Below are 18,475 nucleotides of genomic sequence, written 5' to 3' on the forward strand. Positions count from 1 at the left end.
GACAGAGAACAGACTGGATGTTAGCTGCAAGCCTGCCAGCCAGACCCGCAAGAGGGCAAGGGCGCACTTGCTGGGAAGACACAGCGGACAGGGCAGGAGGCCCCCATGTAGGCTCAGGCTGTAACAGCGAAGTCCTGGCAGTGCGCATGGGAGTGGGAGGTGAGAGGCTCAGGCTGCGTGAGGGAGCCCACCGCGAGGAAGGACCACGAGCACACAGGAAACATGGCCAGGCAGGAGGCACTGAAGCGGGGAGGACATCTGGCTGGAAGAGCCAGGGGAGATTCCAGATGCCACAGCTGGGTAGGATGCAGGCAGGCATGGGGAGGGAACAGGGATTCCCTAGAGGGCTGGGATGAGCCTCCAGGCTGGGTCAGCGGGAGGACAGTCACCAGAAGAGGAGGTGGAAGGAAAGGGATCAGGCCAGAGTGGCCTGCCGTGGGGGCCTTGTTGGCTAGATGTGGAAATGCGGTGATGAGGTGAGTGGAAGAGAGAACAGCTGAGCACATGCAGCCTAACGTGACCAACGGGGATCCTTCCGTTCTGTGAGGGTCCATGCAGCCTAGGCTGGGCTCCTAGTGTCACCCCAAACCAACCTCATGACCTTGAGAAACTTCTTAAACCACCTATCCTATTAGAAAACCAATATTGGCAGTACCCTCCTTCCAGTGGACTTGAAGAAAAAAGGGAATAATTCAAGTATATTTATTGGCCCAGGTTTGGTCCAGGGAATGAGGTGGCTTCCCAGAAGTTCATTGAGAAGAAAGAGTGATGTCACTGATGTAGGACACTGCCAGGACAGCTAACAGGTCTTAGCCAGAGTAACAGGCATATAAGTTTCAGGGCAGAAGAGGGGGCAGTCCTGGTCTCCTTAGGTCAGGACAGGAAAACTGGCCCAGAATGGATGCTTGGCCCAGGGAAGGAAGACCTGTGGGATGCGTGATCAGTTCCCACTAACATCTCTAAGATGGTGAGGAAGGTGCTAGGGCAGCAGGAGCCATACGTTCAATAAGCACAGAGGGCCAGGGTGTTCCCCAAAAAGAAATCAATTTGGACGGCTGAGATGGAACACCATGATAGCCATCACAGCAGCCCTGAAATGGAGTGAGCGATCATAATAAGCAGTGAGCCCCCCATTCCTAGAGGCATACAAGCTCAAGCGGGACGGTGGTCAGCAATGCCACTAGCCAGACGAGGACAGCTGAACCCCATAACCCTGAAGATTCCTTCCAACTCTTAGACTGCTTTGTAAGGAGAAAGCCCAGCATAAAATTCTATAGAAACCACCAAGTTGGGACTGTGCTACTCAGTAGGCCCTTTGCTGCACCCAGGAGATCACGTGGGAAGCAGATGGCAAGGGGCAGGCTGCTGTGGGGATTTTATCTTGGGCACAGCCAGGCAAGGAGTCCCCTTCTCTCACCCTTGTCACATGGGGCAGATTGATTTCCTTGCAGCTTCCGGTGCTGAGTACAGCCTGAATCCTACCCATCTCCCAGTATCAATACCGGTACCACCGTAGTGGGTGCTTGATGGACAGATGCTGGGTGGGCAGAGTCCTTTGTCTTCTGAGCCTGAGATGCCTCGGGCCTGTCTGAGATCTTAGTAAGGAGAGGTAATGTCCTGTTTGCAAAGACTGGTGTGTGTGTGTGTGTGTGTGTGTGTGTATGTGTGTGTGTTGGGATGCACAGTTTTGTGCATGCAAAAGCTCTTGGGGTCAGGCATCAGCTTTAAACTGTATTTGGTCAGTGGTGATTAATTCAAAACTAGGGCAGGTCTGCCCATGTCTGTCTGAACATCCATGTGCATTACTTGGTGCTCTACTTAAATAAAGGCGGAGGCGGAGCTCCTCTTAATGCACTTGCCACCGCTTAATTAAATTACTTTGAGTGTTTTTCCCCTCCCTCGAACATGCCTCCAGCATCAACTCAATTGCATTTCTACTTTTCACAGTGAGGTTAGCAATTTGGGTTAATTGTGGGTGCAACTAGAGATTAATGGCCTCTTATTACCTCCCGGCAAACACTTGCTGCTCGTGGTCAAGTCAGCAGCCTGCAAACAGGCAGAGCCCTGTGCTGCCCAGAGACAAGCCCCATGAGCCAGCCTCCCAGGATGCTCACCTGCCCAACATACACACGAGCGCACGCACACCTGCCTCCCTCTGCCGTGGGCGAGGAGGGAGACCGAACAGCCTACTGGTGCACAGCACAGGCTCTGAGGGCAAAGGGACCTGGGTTGAAGCCTCGGCTCTGCGGCTTCTTAGGTGAGTGAGCTTGGAAAGGGCACTTGACTTCTCGAAGTCTCCGGGTCCTCCTGTGTGACATAGGGATGAATAATAGTGCCTGCCTCATGAAGTCAGTGTGAGGACTGAATAAGAAGACACATGTGATGGTCTTAGCACACGGTGTCTCACGCTATTATCACTCTCCTTAGCATCACTACTATTACTTATATTACTATCATCAGTATTATTATTGCTACTGCTGCCGAACAACATTCCCAGGCCCCTGCAGCCTGAGTCCCTAATAAGGAATGAGCAGCAGCCCCAGGAAGCTTCCCAGGCAGGGAGATACAACCCTGGGGTGTTCACATTCGGCCTGGGACACACTGACCAGCTGCCTTCAGCAAGGCCAGAGCAGCCCTAGGAAAGCTGGTGAACTTCTCTGAGCCTGTGCGGGAGTGAGGGTGATAATGTCCTCCTTCTGTAGGCATTTTCAGGTGAATGTGTTGTGCGAGGCGCCTAGCCCCGTGCACAGCACCCAGCAGGTGTTCCTAAGTGGTGGCCCCACTCTAGAGTCAGTGATGACAGCTGCCCTAGGGGGAGGTCAGGCCGGAGACAAGTAGGCCCAAGGCATGCGGGTTCTTGGGCCATCTTTGAAGCAAGAATGGGTCAGGGGCAAATGGTGGGTATGTCGTTTCTAATGGCTGAGTAATATTCATATATATATATATATATTCCATTATACATATATTCCATTATATATTTATATTCCATTATATATATATATACCACATCTTCTTTATCCATTCATCTTTCGATGGATACTAAGGCTCCTTCCACAGTTTGGCTATTGTGGACATTGCTGCTATGAACATCGGGGTGCAGGTGTCCTGCTATTTCACTGCATCTGTATCTTTGGGGTAAATCCCCAGCAGTGCAATTGCTGGGTCATAGGGTAGTTCTATTTTTAACTCTTTGAGGAACCTCCACACAGTTTTCCATGTGACAGGCACTGAGGGGGGCACTTGACAGGATGAGCACTGGGTGTTATACTATATGTTGGCAAATCAAACTCCAATAAAAAAAAATATACAAAAAAAAAAAAGAATAGGTCAGGAGAGAACAGCCCCAGTGGGGAGTAGGGGACAGAGAGGTGGCCCCAAAGGAACGAAGACTGGGGATGGGTGAGTTCTAGAGCTCCTTGGTGTGTGCACACCCACCCCTGCCCACCGCAGCCACAGCTGGAACCCCCCAACCCCGCCGTAATTACCACCTGGCACAGAAGGGCTGCATCCACAAAACCCAAGACAGGCAAATGAGAGAGCGCCAAGAGGTGTGAGCCTCCTTTCTTTGTCATTTGTACAAGACATCTTGATTGGCAACAAAATATTAATCACTTTTTCACTGCTCTCTTAATGAGGAGCTTTCATGGGCAACAAAATATTAATTTGTCTTGTCTTATCTGTTAAGAATTCTGTTAATGAATTCAGTCACAGAGCTATTACAGAATGCCATCCTAATGACACATGTAATTAAACTTTTCTGACTTGCAAACATCAAGGATGCCTCAAGCATCAGAATAATATTTGATCAGAAAGTAAATGTACCTCCCTAGCCTGGAGCCAAGTGTGAAGGAGCCTCTCGGATTCCCCACTGAGCAGTGTCACCGTCCACCCGATGTGTTCATGGCTGTCCAGATGGCATACAGGGGAGTCATCCTCTGGATTCACCAAATGCTGGTGACTCGCAAGCCGTGAACCAGAGTGTAGAGCAAAGACACCCTCCCCAGCCCCAAGGGGGCTGATGCATCCACAAGCACAGAATTATAATACAGTATGGCATATTCTAGGTTAGAAAGAGGGAGCCAGCTCTGGGGGCCAGAGGGAGGAGAAGTTCTGGCCTCCAGCAACAGGGACAAGCAAGAGAGAGGTCTAAAGGGGCAAGGTGGGGCCAGAACCTGACAGGTTTTGAATGTTAACCTACAGGATCTTGGCCACTCCCTGTGAATGATGGGAACCATAGATTTTTAACTGGGGAGTGACATGGTCGGAAGTTTATCCTGTAAGAGTCATGAGGCTCTTCTAGTTTAAGACTACATGTGTAACCGAGGAGAACCCCAAATACTGTCAGGCCCCAAAACGAAAGGAGCCTGCTGGGTTCCCTAGTGGCTAGTGGCTTTGAACCGGGAGCAGCACCCCAGGCTGTGTAGGGCTCCGGGCTCAGCGCAGTGCCCTCCACTTCTTAAGGCTGCCAGCAAGCACCTGGTGTGCCTCAGCCAACCCTTTGCAGGAGGCCTGAGCCTCACTACCGCCCAGGGCTTGATGATGGATGGACGGACAGATGGGCCCTTGGCTGCATCTGGGAAAACAATTCCTCCCCCTCCCCACCCCCAGGATAGACCAGCACTGGGACCAAGAGCACAGAGCCCTCAGAGATGGGCAGCAGCCTCTAGGCAAGGGAGCCCTGGATTATGGCTCCTCCTTCTGTTTGTTTGATGAGGAATCAATAGTTTCTATCCAAGGACACATTCCCCAGAGCTAACGAAAAATGACCTGTAATTTACTTCCTGGCCAAGCTGGTTTCTTTACTAAAGCCGTCGTGGGCCCGGGGCCTTCAGACCTGGCCGTGGGGCCCCCACCTCACCTGCAGGGGCCCGCGGCCCACTGCCCCACCTCAGAAGCTAAGGGATGCGGAGGCACATCTCCATGAAGCAAAGGGGATAAAGTAATTCTGAGAGCCTCAGAACTTGCTGGGGCTGCAGTCAATCTTGCTCTGGGGACATGACCCCCAGCACCCAGCCTTGCCAAGGCTTCACTGTGGGGCCAACTGGCCCTTCCTCCCCCGCTATGGTGCCCAGGCCCCTACGGGACGTGTCCACTCTGGGGGTGGCCCCACAGGGACCACGCTGCAGGGTTTCATTAGCCCTCTGGCCTCTGTCCCAGCAAAAACAGAAGGCAGGAGGCTCTGAGCATGGCACAGGGAACTGCCTGGCCAGGACAGTCTCAGGGAGAGGAAACATTTTTCCATTGTATTCGTCTTTTTAAAACGGGAGTCTATAACAAACCCAGTATATCTCCGATGACTTGAAAGAGCTACTCTTTTCTGTTGGGTTTTTTCCTTCACCAAATCTTGCTATTTGGGGCTTTCAGATGTCAGTAGGCGGAGTACAGTGATAAAAGCAGAAAAACAAAACCCATTAGAACAAAGTATTTGTGGTAGTGTTTGAAGGATGTGTTAAAAGGTTCACTTTTTTCCCATGCCTAAATGGTATAAAACCAGGAACAAATAACTCTAATGAAGCATATGCTCTCAGCCAGCTCTACTTTGGAAGTGAGTTTATTAAAAAGACCAAAAGAGAATGATTTAGGAGCTCATGACTCATTTAATTTTTATTGTCTTTATATGAACCAGTCATGAATCCATTGTAAAAAGATGAGAGGCGTTTGATTAGCATGGAGAGCTGTTTGCAACACGATAGACAGGTTGTAGGTTCTGCATTAAAATAATCTCATTAAATGCTTGGGTACATTTTGTTTTAAAATCTTGGAAAACACTATATTTGAGGCACTCAAAGGCTTTGGCCAATTCTTTCCAGCTTACATCAGAAACCCTGGTTGCAGACGAACATCTGGCTCTTTTGATCTTTGGGTGAGCTCAAGCCACTAGGAATATTGGCCAGAGCTCCACAAGAGACAGGCCCAGAGCCGGGATCCTACAGACCGTAGAACTCACTGAGGCCTCTCTCCCATCAGGTGCCTCTACTGGGCCTTTGCTTTCTCAGTGGTCTCTTTGGGGTCACCTCTCTTCTCTCATAGTCCTGACTTCAAAGCTTCACTTGTGCTCAGTGATCACATTGGGCCCCATGTCAAAGGCATAGGGTCCCTCAGGGAAGTTCTGATCTAGCTTCTAGACCCTAGGTGCAGAGTCCCAAGTGCCTGCCCTGTCTCAGCTCTCCTCCCCAGCCCCACTCAAGGGAGCTCACATTCAGCCCATTGGCAGCCTTTATTAACTGCAACTGGTAGTGCAATAAGCAGCCTCATACACACCTGCTTGCACACTTGTGTAAATGGGTCTATAAGTTCTTAGAAGTAGAATGACTACATCCAAGGGTGAGCAGGATTTCAGTTTGATTGAAGTCACCAAATCTCCCTCCAAAACAAGCTGTCCCAGTTTATACTCCATCCAACAGTATCCAGGCATACCTTGGAGATATTGTGGGTTTGGTTCCAACCACTGCAAAAATGTGACTATCCAATAAAGCAAATATTGTGATAAAGGGAGCCAAATGAATTTTTGGTACATATAAAAGTTATGTTTATGCCGTATGGTCTCTTAAGTATGCCATAACATATGTCTAAAAAAAGTAACTACTTAATTAAAAAATACTTTCTTGTTGGAAAAAAAGACCATCATCTGAGCTTTCGATGAGTGGCAATCACTGATCACTGATCACCATAACAAATATAAGAGTGGAAGAGTTTGAAATATTGCAAGAATTACCAAAGGTGATACAGAGACATGAAATGAGCAAATACTGTCAGGAAAGTGGCGCTGACTTGTTCTATACACATTGCCACAAACCTTTAATTGGTTAAAAGAAAAAAAAGAAATAAAGAAAGAGTATCTATAAAGGGTGACAAAACGAAGTATGCCTGTATAAGAATTTCAAACATGTATGAGGAGAAAATTCCTGTTTGCAGGTCTTCTTGGTCTCTGAAATGAGCCATGAAAGGAAATTTAATCAAATGTTCCCTGGAGTGTTTCAAGGACAGCAAGAATGCCAGTTGGCTATCAGGGCTCTGAGTGTGGTTCAGGTCAGAGGAGCTGATAGGGCCTTCTCAGAGTAGAGATTCCTGATCGAGCATCCGCCTGGGAGGGTTGCATGTTGCCCAGGTGAAGGTGGCAGGTTAGAGGTGGTCTGGAGCTTCAGGTGATCTCTGAATTGCCTTGTGTCACCTGAGTCCCTCCCTGCCCCAGCTGAGCACTCCAGGCTGATGAGCTAAGGACCCAAGGCCTACAACTCCCTAGAGGGCCCCGCAAGCTACAACTCATCCACATGATACCCTGGGGTCCCGGAGTCAAGAGGTGTCTGCCCTCTGGCCTCTGAGGGTGGATAAGCTGAGGGCTCAGAGTGGTGACTCTGACATGAACTCTCTGGGGCAAGTACCTAGGCACCTGTGTGCACCTGGACATTCACATTTGCCCCCAGGCCTAATGCTCAGCATCCACACAGCCAGGTGTGGATGGGGATTCAATCAGAATCCCCCTGATTGAACTGTAGAACCCGGTACAAAGTTAGAAACAGCAGTCCACACAAGACCTCTCTCACTCTGGCATCAATTACAAGAGTGGAAAGTACTCAAAACTACCTTCAGGTTAAATAATTTGCCAGAAGGACTCAACTCACATTTACGGTTTATTACAGGGGATAAGTGTAGGTTACAATCAGTCAAGGGAATGCCTAGGATATTCACCCAGGTCTCTCCCTCCTGGACGCTCTCAACAGTGTGCAATCTCTAGAACCTCTGCTCAGCTCACAAACTCCAGGACGTGTCCTCTGGGAAGCCTTGAATCTCAGCCTGAGCATCGGGATGTTAGTGTCCAGCCAGTGATTCAAGGGTGTCCCTAGGAAATTCCTGGTACTGCTTTCCTACAAAGCCCCATCCTCTCTGCTACCCCAGCTCTCAAATTCCAGCTATCTCAAAGGCCCTGTATTCTGACCTCTTTTCCCCTTGTTGTAGTTCCCTGGGTGCTGGTTCTGTGTGCAGTTCTAACAGAGAGCTGGAGTGAGTGTGGCCATCATCTCATGTTTTCCTTTTCTCAGAGATCAGAGACTGTGCTTAAAAATGTTGTGTCCTATATTTATTCTATTTTTAGAGTTAGGCTGGGTGTAAGCCTGAAATCTGTTTCTCTGTTTTACCCAGAATGTGAGCTCCTTTATTCTTTGTACATTACTGCTTATGTGGAAGCATCTGTTGGTACCATAGACTGAATATTTGTATCCCAGCAAAATTCATATGTTCATGCCTAGTCCCCATTGTAAGGGTATCTATCTGGTGGTGGGACTTTGGGGAGGTGATTAGGTCATGACAGTAGAAGCCTCATAAATGGGATTAGTGCCTTTAAGAAAGGGAGAATCCTGACCTCTTCCAGCACATGTAGCTATAGCAAAAAGACAGCCTTCTGAGAACCAGGAAGCAGGCTCTCACCAGACTCCAAATCTGCCAACACCTTGGTCTTGGACTTGTAGCCTCCAGAACTATGAGAAGTAAATTTCTGTGGTTTATAAACAAACAAAAAAAGATCAGCCAAGGGAAGAAGCCCCATGGGGCAGAACCCAGGGGGGTCCAGACACAGAGCTTCCGTTGTCCTCTCCTGGTGCGTCATGGTGCAGTCTTTGTCCTTTCCCCGCACCAATATATAACCACACACATGAGGTACTGCCAGCCAGGGACGCTCACCCAAACCTGGTGTCCAGAGCTCCCACTAGAGCTTGATTATGTACTACTCACATGGATGACCTCTAGCCCCTGGCGCCTGAGGAGACACAACTGGTACTGCATGGTGCAGAGCCCCCATCATAAATCATATATTTGACAGTCTGGTGGCCAAAGCCTCCAGGCAAACGAAGGCCAGGGCTCACTCTGGATAACGTTACTTCTTCACTACCCTTCCCTTTAGGGCTCCCCAAGAGCCAGCACCGTCGGCTGACACACTTCCATTCGTTCAGCAATACCAACTTAACTGCACGCTGGGGACAAGAGAGAGGAGGTGCCTCCTCTTTGGCACCCACAGTCATGAGGGAGAATGATCATATTAACCTGAGTCAGCCAGTGACCCCAGACTCCCTGCAGTCCTGGGGAAGCCAGGAGCCCTCCCCATGGTGACTTCTCTCACACCTGTGACTCCCTGGCCTGGGCCTGGGAATGAGCAAGAGAAATGACCGACTTTGGGTTGCTCCAATGAACCCCAGATGTTCAGCAGCTCCTTAGGGATTACCTCAAGTTGCAGGGACTTCTTACAAGGACTGTGAGCAGGTACATGCAGAGTGGCAAGTATGTCCTTTAAGGGTCTGAAAGGAAGTGGCCAGAGCACGAGAACCCCAATGTGGGGTTAAGCTATAGAGCCATAAGCTAGGGGTACTGTGAGCGCATACCATGCATGCTTACGTGTACTATATGTGTTCACGTGGATGTTTGTGTGTGCCTACCCAGGATGCAGCTCGTCCTTGCTTGGTCTGGATGTCAGACATGTGAGGTGCAGACATTTCTGAGGCCAGCCATCATCCAGGGGCTACATATTGTTCAGTGTTTGGGCTTTCCTGTTAAAATGTTTATGCAGGAGGGATGCTAGGGTTAGTGAATTCTAGGGGCTGGAATCAAACCAGCATGGGGAAAAGACCCTCTCCTAGACTCCATCCTCCCCAAAGAGAGCAGGGCAGAGGGCTCCTGAAAAGCATTGCTCCTGAGAAGGGCTAAGTCAGAAAAGCTCAGAATGAATGATTCTAAGCTGAGTGTTAACTTGTACCATTGGCAGTATCATTAACCTAAACTCTACAATCACCCTGGAGTCCTTGCATTGAACATTTAGTCACTAAATATTCAGCATTGATGGCTCATTTTAATATTACTTAAGACTTGAGTCACATGTATCACTATGACAACATCCCCCATCTTGCCCCTGCTTAAATATTGTTTAATACTTAAATCTCATTTAATTACTTGCTTTATTAAGGGCAGATCCTTACAAAAGAGCTTTTTAAAAGACAAAAACTATGCCTTTTAGTAAAATTGTCTCTTTCCCAAAGACAGATGTGCATCAGTACGAAGAATGGTCTAATATGGCATCTGTTTATTTCTGGAAGGAACCTTGATTTTGCTAATATATTTCTAAGCATCAGAACAACAACAAAAAAGCCATCCATAAAAAGACAATTACAGAGATGCAATCAAGCATTGATAGCAGTATTCAGACACATCTCAAAGAACATTCAGGAGAGGAAGGATTACAGGTTTAGTCTTATGTAGCTTCTTATAAATCAATTTTAAAGTAATTTCCTCATATCCAATGAGGGAAATTTGATTTCAGTAGCCAGTATTCATGTTCCAGAAAACAATATGCACTTTGTTCTATAATTATATGATGCCTATTGTTTTAGCCCAGAGACATTGTTTTATTTATTCCCACAGTCAGCTTCTCCCCAGAGCCTAAGCCATAGGCTGGTAACAAGTTAGGTGCTCAAAGGAGACCCATAATGCATCCAGCATCCCCTCGTGCCCTTGAAGAATGGACGCACACCCCTCAGCACCTGAGTGATCACCCAGGAGCTATGCTTCTGCCTCCAGCAGCAATGAGGAAAAGTAGACAGAAAGGTTAAATGACTTTGCTAGGGGCTCCCCAAAAGTCATCAGCTGAGTCTGAGATCACATGCAAGGGCTTTTCCGTCTCTGCCTGCTGATCAGAGTGGAGCCTTCTCTTTGGCCAATCCCAGCATGCACCAGCCTGCGGAATGAAGCATGGAAAAAGAGACGGGGTTGGGAAACAGGGGCACTGTTCTTGGGATCAGTTCTCTCCCTGCCAACCACCTCATTTTGACCCCATATCGCTGGCAATGTTCAGGTGGATGAGAAGGCAGGAGGCAGGTGCCTCTGTTGTCAAACCCAAAGAACCAGAACACAGTCCCTGCAGATCGGATCTTGTGTGATCTGATCCATTCACAGAATATCTGCTGACGGCCCATGAGGAGGTAGGCCCTCCCAGGCACTGGGGACATGGCAGTGAGCACTGTGCAGCACCACAATCCCTGCCTTCCCTGGGGAGCTCCTGTCCTGGTGGGGGGGGGGGCAGTTACAAATGGTATGCGAAGTGGCAGTAAGTGCCCCAAAATGAGACGTGAGAGGTAGGGGTTACAGATAGGGCAGGCAGATGACATTTGAGCCTGGGTGCAAACCAGACCGACAGCCTTTGGGGAGGAGGGCGCAGGATGCCTGGCTCGTGAGCAACAGCAAAGAGCCAAAGCGCTGGAGGGGAATGAGCCAGGAGAGTGGAAGGAGTGGGGATGGCAGGTCATGCCTACAGACTCTCTAGGGCTGTGACTCGGGGTGCAGGGGTAGGGTCTGACCGCTGCGTGGAGGACAGAGTGAAGGGGCAGGGGAGGGGGTCCCCACCGTCCCCTAGATGAGAAGATGGGGCCTTGGCCCACCGGTCACAGTGAGGTCATCAGACAAGATCAGATCCTGAATACGTTGTGAGGGAGAGCTCTGCTTCCTCACCCCATGGGGACTGGGCTTTTGTTTCGTTTTCTGGCTTGGGTTTTGTTTTCTTTCCTGAGGATTATCCAAGGCAAATACATATGAAGCTTCCTAGCTCATGGCTAGCTCTCGAAGCCTGGGAGCTGGTGTTCTGACCCTTGATCGGTGCGGACCTCGGCCTTGGCGCGCCTCTCAGCCTGAGCAATGTGCGGGCCCCGTGACCACATGACCTCGGCAAGGAGGCAACCAGAGCGAGGGGCCGCCAGAACCCTCGCTGGGCTTTGGGGGCCCCGGGCGAGGATGGGCTGTGGGCGCGACGGCCCGGGGAGGCAGGCGAGGGAATGTGCCAGGGCGCCCCCCGCTAGCGGTTCTGGGATTGCTCCTGGGGATGGAGTCGGCCCTGGAACCACCCAGGTGAGGTATAGAGGGGTCCCCGAAGCGGGAACCGCACCCAACTTCCCTGCCCTATTTTCGACATGCCACCTCGCCACGGAGCCCCCAAGCCAAATATATTTTCCGCCACACTTAGGTTTTGACACACAAACAGCTTAGACCAGAAATATGTCAGCCCAGAATTGACTAACCATTAACTTTTCATAAGCAACTCAGGTATGAACCCTTTATGACTCTGTTATGACACAGGACAAATCAGCTATCTGGTGTTTTATTTTTATTATTGAAGCTTCCACAGAGTGATAGGAATGGGGCTTTTTTAAACAGAGCAATGCTTCAGAGAAAAGTCGCTGGGCTCTGGCAGCCCTCTGCAATATTTGACTCTGGTGGGAGTGCTGTCGTGTGGCTTTTTCCTGATAATGAAAGCGGGCTGCGTGCATCTGCGCTCCACCTTGCCCTGCAACACCACCACCACCACCCCCACGCCCTCCCCAAGCTTCTCTCTGGCCCGCACTCCCTCCCCGGGCTAATTAGCCAAAAAGCACCTTCAAAGGACTCAAGATGGTGGCAGTGAGGCCCTTCAGGATGTGAGCAAGGCAGAGGGTCAGGGAGCTGCTCCATGGCAGCTCTGGCACAGCTCTTGTGCCATGGTGACTGGTGGCCTTCCCTCCCTCCCGCCACCAGATGGCTTCTGTGGAGAAGGGCACAGGGAATGGCAAGAGGGGTGGTTTGGTGTTGGCTCCAGGGGGTCAAGAGGAGTTTTGCATGTCCTGTTAATAATAACAAGTGACACCCCTACGTATGTCATGCTGCCCACGCTGGGGAAAGTATTCACGTGTGTTCTCTTGCCAGATCTCCTCAGCACCCCATGAGGCAGGCAGGTTCATGGACTGTCCGCCACTTGCTGGTGGAGGAACCAGAGCCCAGAGGGACAAGGGACATTTGGTCAGTGACAGAGTTCAACTAAAATCTGAGTCTCCGGAGTCCCACGCCAGGCTTCCCCTCACCCTCAGCCAGCGTGGCTGGCAGTGCACCGCCCTGTTTCTCACCAGGAAGCCAGGACCTCCTCTGTCCCTGTCGGCTCTGGGCACCACCCCTCAAAGATGTCAAGGAGCTAGCTAACCCCAAATCTGATGAGGAGCCTCCCGGAAACACAGGGTAATACCACTCTCCAGCATGTCTGCAGGGGGCACCTGGCCAGGGCCCACGCCATGTGCAGGTCTGCAAGAGCACATGCACCTGACCGGAAAAGCCCTGGGGCAGTGCTTCTTAGCGGGGCTTATCAGGGTACTCTGACCCCCGGCATCCGCCCCCCTCAACTATTTCCCTTCTCTGGCTATTTTGTTTGCCTTCATTTTCCTCAGAGTTCTGTTTCCCTTCGTGGGTTATCCAGGTCTCTGCAAGCCACCTAGAATTATTTTGGGATGAAGGTAGATTTGACCCAGTGGTAGGCCATCTACCCCGCAGGCCCAATCTGTCCCACCACTTATTCTTTTAAATAAATTTCACTGGGAGCGCCTGAGTGGCTCAGTGAGTTAAGCGTCTGACCCTTGGTGTTGGCTCAGGTCGTGATCAGGGTAGTGAGATCCAGTCTCTCCTTTGGCTCTGGCTCAGCCCCAAGTCTACTTGGACTCTCTCTCTCTCTCTCTCTCCCTCCCCCCCTCCCTCTCCCCCTCTCTCTCTCCCTACCCCCACCCCCCCACCCCATTTGGTCATGAGCTCGCTCTCTCTAATAAATAAATCTTAAAAATAAATAAATCTCATTGGAGCTTATGGATGCTCATTAATTTATGTATTATTATGGTTATCTATGTGGTTCAAGGCAGAGTTAAATAGCAAAAACCCTATGGCCCATGAGGCCAAAAATATTTGCTATCTGTCCCTTTAGGGAAAAAAAATCTTGTTTTAATTCCAGTTAACACAGTGTTGTATTAGTTTGAGGTGTACGGTATTGTGAGTTGGTACTTCCATACATCACCTGGTGCTCATCACCGTGTGCTCCTTCATCCCCAACACCTATTTCTCCCATCCACCCACTCCCCTCTCCTTGGTAACCATCAGTTTGTCTTCTGTAGTTAAGAGTCTGTTTCTTGGTTTGCCTCTTTTCTTATTTTTTTCCTTCACTTTTTTGTTTAGTTTCTTAAATTCCACGAGTGAAATCATATGGTATTTGTCTTTCTCTGACTTATTTCACCTAGCATTCTAGTCTAGTTCCATCCATGTTGTTCCAAATGGCAAGATTTCATTCTTTTTTTATTGCTGAATAATATTCCCTTGTATATGTACCACATCTTTAGCCATTCATCAGTCAGTGGACACTTAGGCTGCTTCCAGAACTTAGCTATAGTAAATAATGCTGCAGTACACACAGGAGTGCATGTATCCCTTTGAATTAGTGTTCCTGTGTTCTTTGGGTAGATACCCTGTAGTATGGTTACTGGATCCCCATCACCTGTTTCATTCATCCCCCCAGGCTCCTCCCCTCTAGTAACCATCAATTTGTTCTGTGGAGTTAAGAGTCTGTTTCTTGGTTTGCTTTTTTCTCTTTATTTTCCCCTTTGCTAATTTGGTTTGTTTCTTAAATTCCACATGAGTGAGATCATATGGTATCAGTCCTGTTCTGATGTACCTCACTCAGCCTTCTACTCTAGATCCATCCTTACTGTTGAAAATGGCAAATTTCATTCTTCTTTGATGTATATCCCATTGTGTCTGTATACCACATCTTCTTTATCCACTCATTTATTGACAGATACTTGGGCTTTTTCCATAATTTGGCTATTGTGGACATTGCTGCTATAAACATAGGGGTGTGTGTATTACTTTCATTTCATAGTTTTATATTCTTTGGGTAAATACCTAGTAGTGCAACTGCTGGGTCTGCAGGTAGTCCCTAGTTTTAAGTTTTTGAGGAATCTCCATACTGTTTTCCAAAGTAGCTATACCAGTCTACATTCCTACCAACAGTGCACGAGGATTTCTTTTTCTCCACATCCTTGCCAACACCTGTTGTTTCTTGTGTTGTTGATTTTTAGCCATTCTGACAGGTGTGAGGTGATATCTCATTATGGCTTTGATTTGCATTTCCCTGATAAGTGATGATGAGCATCTTTTCATGTGTCTGTTAGCCATCTGTATGTCTTCTTTGGAGAAATGTCTGTTCATGTCTTCTGCCCATTTTTTAATTAGATTATTTGGTTTGGGGGTGTTGAGCTTTATTAAAAAAGCTTGCCAGAAAAAAAAAAAAAAAAAAGCTTGCCAGCCCTACACAAGGCCATCCTGCAGAGCTTCTCAGCAGGTGGACAAGAACCCCCAGGAAACCTGCCAAGCAGGCTCAGGATTAGTAGGAGGAAGAGGTGAGCTCCAATCTTAAAAAGTGAGAGCAGCGAGCAGGGAAGGTGTTCCAGCCTGGCCACATTGGTGAATGAGGCCTTAAGTGGATATACAAGTTCCAGGCAGACAATAAGGAAGACCAGTGAAGTTCCTGTTGCCCAGGCCGGCACAGCCCTGCAGGCAGCTCTGGCTGAGCAAGGGGGCTCAGCTGCAGGGTTTGTTTTCCTGCAAAAGCGGGACAACTGGCTCTCCTTCCCAGCCTACTTAGTAGAGAGGCCAACCTCGTTGTCTTCCTCACCCTGTGCAGGACTTCGGAGAGGACAACTCCCTCTACATCACCAAGGTGACCACCGTCCACATGGGCAACTACACCTGCCACGCCTCCGGCCATGATGAGCTCTTCCAGACCCACGTCCTGCAGGTGAATGGTTAGTAAATGGCTCCATGCATGTCATCCCCTCAAAGCGTTCCCAAAATGCTGCTCACAGCAACCCTTCCCACTTCTATATTCTATCTGAAAAATGTGTCTGAGCCCAATAAAACCCATCTCTCTCAGAAGTAAAGGGAGCAGTGGAGAAAGGGCAAAACCAGCCAACTAGTTTCTCTGGCTTCACCCAGAAGCCACCTCTGATGAAGTGATAGTGGTGCGGGGGGGTGAGTCATTTGAGCTAGTCATGCTCAGCAGCTGAGGCTCTAGCAGAACCCTGTAGAATGTGCCCTGCCCATGCCACAGTGACAGCCAGCAGCTGTGCTCTTGGACCCTGTGAGTAGCAAACGCTGTCTAACACACCACTGCTCTTCTGGGTGCTATGCACCCATATCACTTGGCCAGGGAGGCAGGACTTCCTCCAGCAGGGGCTGGTTCCCATCTCCCTCCCCAAAAGGCTCACCAAGCCTCCACTTGGCCCGCTAAGACAGAACCTGAACAGGCTCAGGAGGTTTTCATTGCTTCTCAGGGACCCCTGCGTTGCCAGGACTCCTAGAGGCTGGGAATAATAAACCCCTCCTGATGACAACACCAATGATTAAAATCATGTTTTCTAAGCACTTACTCTAGCCAATCCCTGTGCTAACACATCACATGCACTTTCCTAGTCAGTATGTTGTTTCAACTCAGGTTATGGAGAAATCTCTAGGTAAGGCCATTGTTCTGGAGTCACACCACTGGTGGGTGTCTTCCTAGACCTGGGATTGTGCTTTGACCTCTGCGTCATACTGCTGACTGGCCCATCCTGGCCTCTCCAGCCCTCAGAACAAATAAGCCATCACAATGCAAAGCAGATCAACACCTGAGAGAAGTTAGACTCGCCCAGCCAAGCCTGGCTGGGCCTCACGCCTAGCACTAAGCAGGGTGTTCTTGTGTCAGTGTGGAAACTTCAAGTCAGCCCTAGAGCATCTGTGCCAGCTGGTGCTCAGGGCTTCTGCTCTGAGATAAAGTGAGCAAGGTGTTAAGAATAATTACATAATGAGGCTCAATTTCACTTAACTCTGGAACCAGGGTAACAAGCCATTAAGGACACCTGGGTGAGCTCAGCTGGAGTCTACATTTACCCTACAGGATGTTTGAGGGATTTTTATAGCCATACACAGCTAACGCATATCTTCGTATTTCCCTTGACCTGGGACGTATTTAATTGGGGTTTTGTAGCTGTACTCACAGGCTTGAATGCAGGCCTGTGATAATGTCACTGGATTGACGCAGAAATAACCCAGGAGTTTCTAGCTATGACAGCCCCTGGGGGAGTTAACCCCACCTCAGTTTAGGGCCAGTGTGAAGTGTGGCCAGCAGGCAGTGCGCAGGGCTCTCCTCCAGCAGTGGCAGAGCGCGTGCTTTGCGGTGGGAAGAGGGCTTTTCCATCTGAAACTGGCAAGTGGTGCCCAGCATGGTACAGTGTTGGTGTACAGCACTGGGAAACAGAGCTGGGAAACAGCTCTATGTGGTTTGTCCCAGGCCCCTCAGGTCCTCAGACAAGCCTGGAGAAGGGAAATGAATCAATATTCGCAGATTTTTAATTCTGCCCTTTGCATCCTGCCCTCACTTCACAAAAATGGTGGGTGTGGGGGGGGGGGGGGTGCGGGGAGTGGGGGGCAGGTGCCACAGGGAGATGGCTTGAGCCTTGTCCCCTTTATTTCCTCCAAATGACTCTCTCAGGGGAGAGGAGCCACCTGTGGAGGGGGAGGGACCTGAGTATGTCACAGGTAAGACTCTATACTCGCCTCAGGAAGATACTCTGGTCCTAGGTGCCTTCATACACTAAGTGGCAAGTCCATGGTGCTCAGGGTGCCCTTCTGCCCCATGCTGCCCAGAATTCTGAGACTGAGGTCATGATGTGGATGAGCCAGTTTGTCACTCCCAGCTCTGAATCTAAGAGCAAGGCCCAGACCCAGAAGCACCATGAGGGATTGCTGGGCCTCTCCCACCAGGTGTGAAGCAGGCTGTGCAGCTGGCATTGGAGAGTCCTGTTCACACCATCCCCAGCCACCTCTCACCCCCACCCTGGAGCTCTGCCATTATCCAGTCTCCAACGAGGATGCTTTTGACCCAAGGGAGTCCACACATATCAAAACCTCCCATTGGGAACCAAAAGAGGCCACTTGAGATCCATTTCCTAACTGCTGATTGAAGGCTTCTCTTCCAGTGGAAGCACTATCAGCAGTCAGAAGGAACATGCTGGGACCTCTGTACTTTGTGATAGTGTCCTATGTCATTAATTTGGCCCCTTGAGCTTAGCTCCCATGACAGCCAGACAAGGTCACTTGGGTGGCCCTAGCTCCAGTAGCCCACAAGGTTCCTGGGCTGGGCTGACCCCCAGGCACTTGGGGGTGACGTGGGGGACCACTAACCAGCCCACTCAAGGGCGCACCATACTAAAGTATGCCTGGAGTTGCCTCCCAAGGACAGATGTCCACTGCCTGCTGACCTGGGAATAAGATGCAAGGCTTTCCAAGTATTTTAGAAGTTAGGTTGCTGTGTTGGGGAGAGAGAAGGGAAATGTCCTATGTAGGAAGATGGGAAGTTGTTGAAAATAGAATGGTATGAAAGAGACCATTATGATAGCTTCTACTGAACACCTCCTGTGTGCCATCCCTGTTTCAAGATTGAGGTAACTAGCACTCAGAGAGATGCAGTGATCTCAGGATCCCAGGACCCAGCCCTGCAGTTGCCAAGCATACTTTCACTCCAGAGCTCAGACTCCTGACACCTGCCCTGCCCTACCATACCCATCCTTACCAGGGCACGGTGTTACTGCTATTGGAGAATCTGGGTGTTGGATACAGATGT

At 49.6% G+C, this 18,475-nt stretch overlaps 1 protein-coding gene across 6 annotated transcripts in view; it reads left to right on the plus strand.

The window, feature by feature from the left end:
- FSTL4 (follistatin like 4) overlaps positions 1 to 18,475 on the plus strand; it is a 558,936-nt gene that overhangs the window by 498,185 nt on the left and 42,276 nt on the right. For all 6 annotated transcript variants that reach the window (XM_041764231.1, XM_041764228.1, XM_041764229.1 and 3 more), the window contains one exon: positions 15,500 to 15,620. In XM_041764231.1, coding sequence (XP_041620165.1) covers positions 15,500 to 15,620 — 121 coding nt within the window. The remainder of the gene's footprint in view (positions 1 to 15,499; positions 15,621 to 18,475) is intronic.

Source organism: Vulpes lagopus, chromosome 7 (assembly GCF_018345385.1).
Source record: "Vulpes lagopus strain Blue_001 chromosome 7, ASM1834538v1, whole genome shotgun sequence".
Taxonomy (NCBI): Eukaryota; Metazoa; Chordata; class Mammalia; order Carnivora; family Canidae; genus Vulpes; species Vulpes lagopus.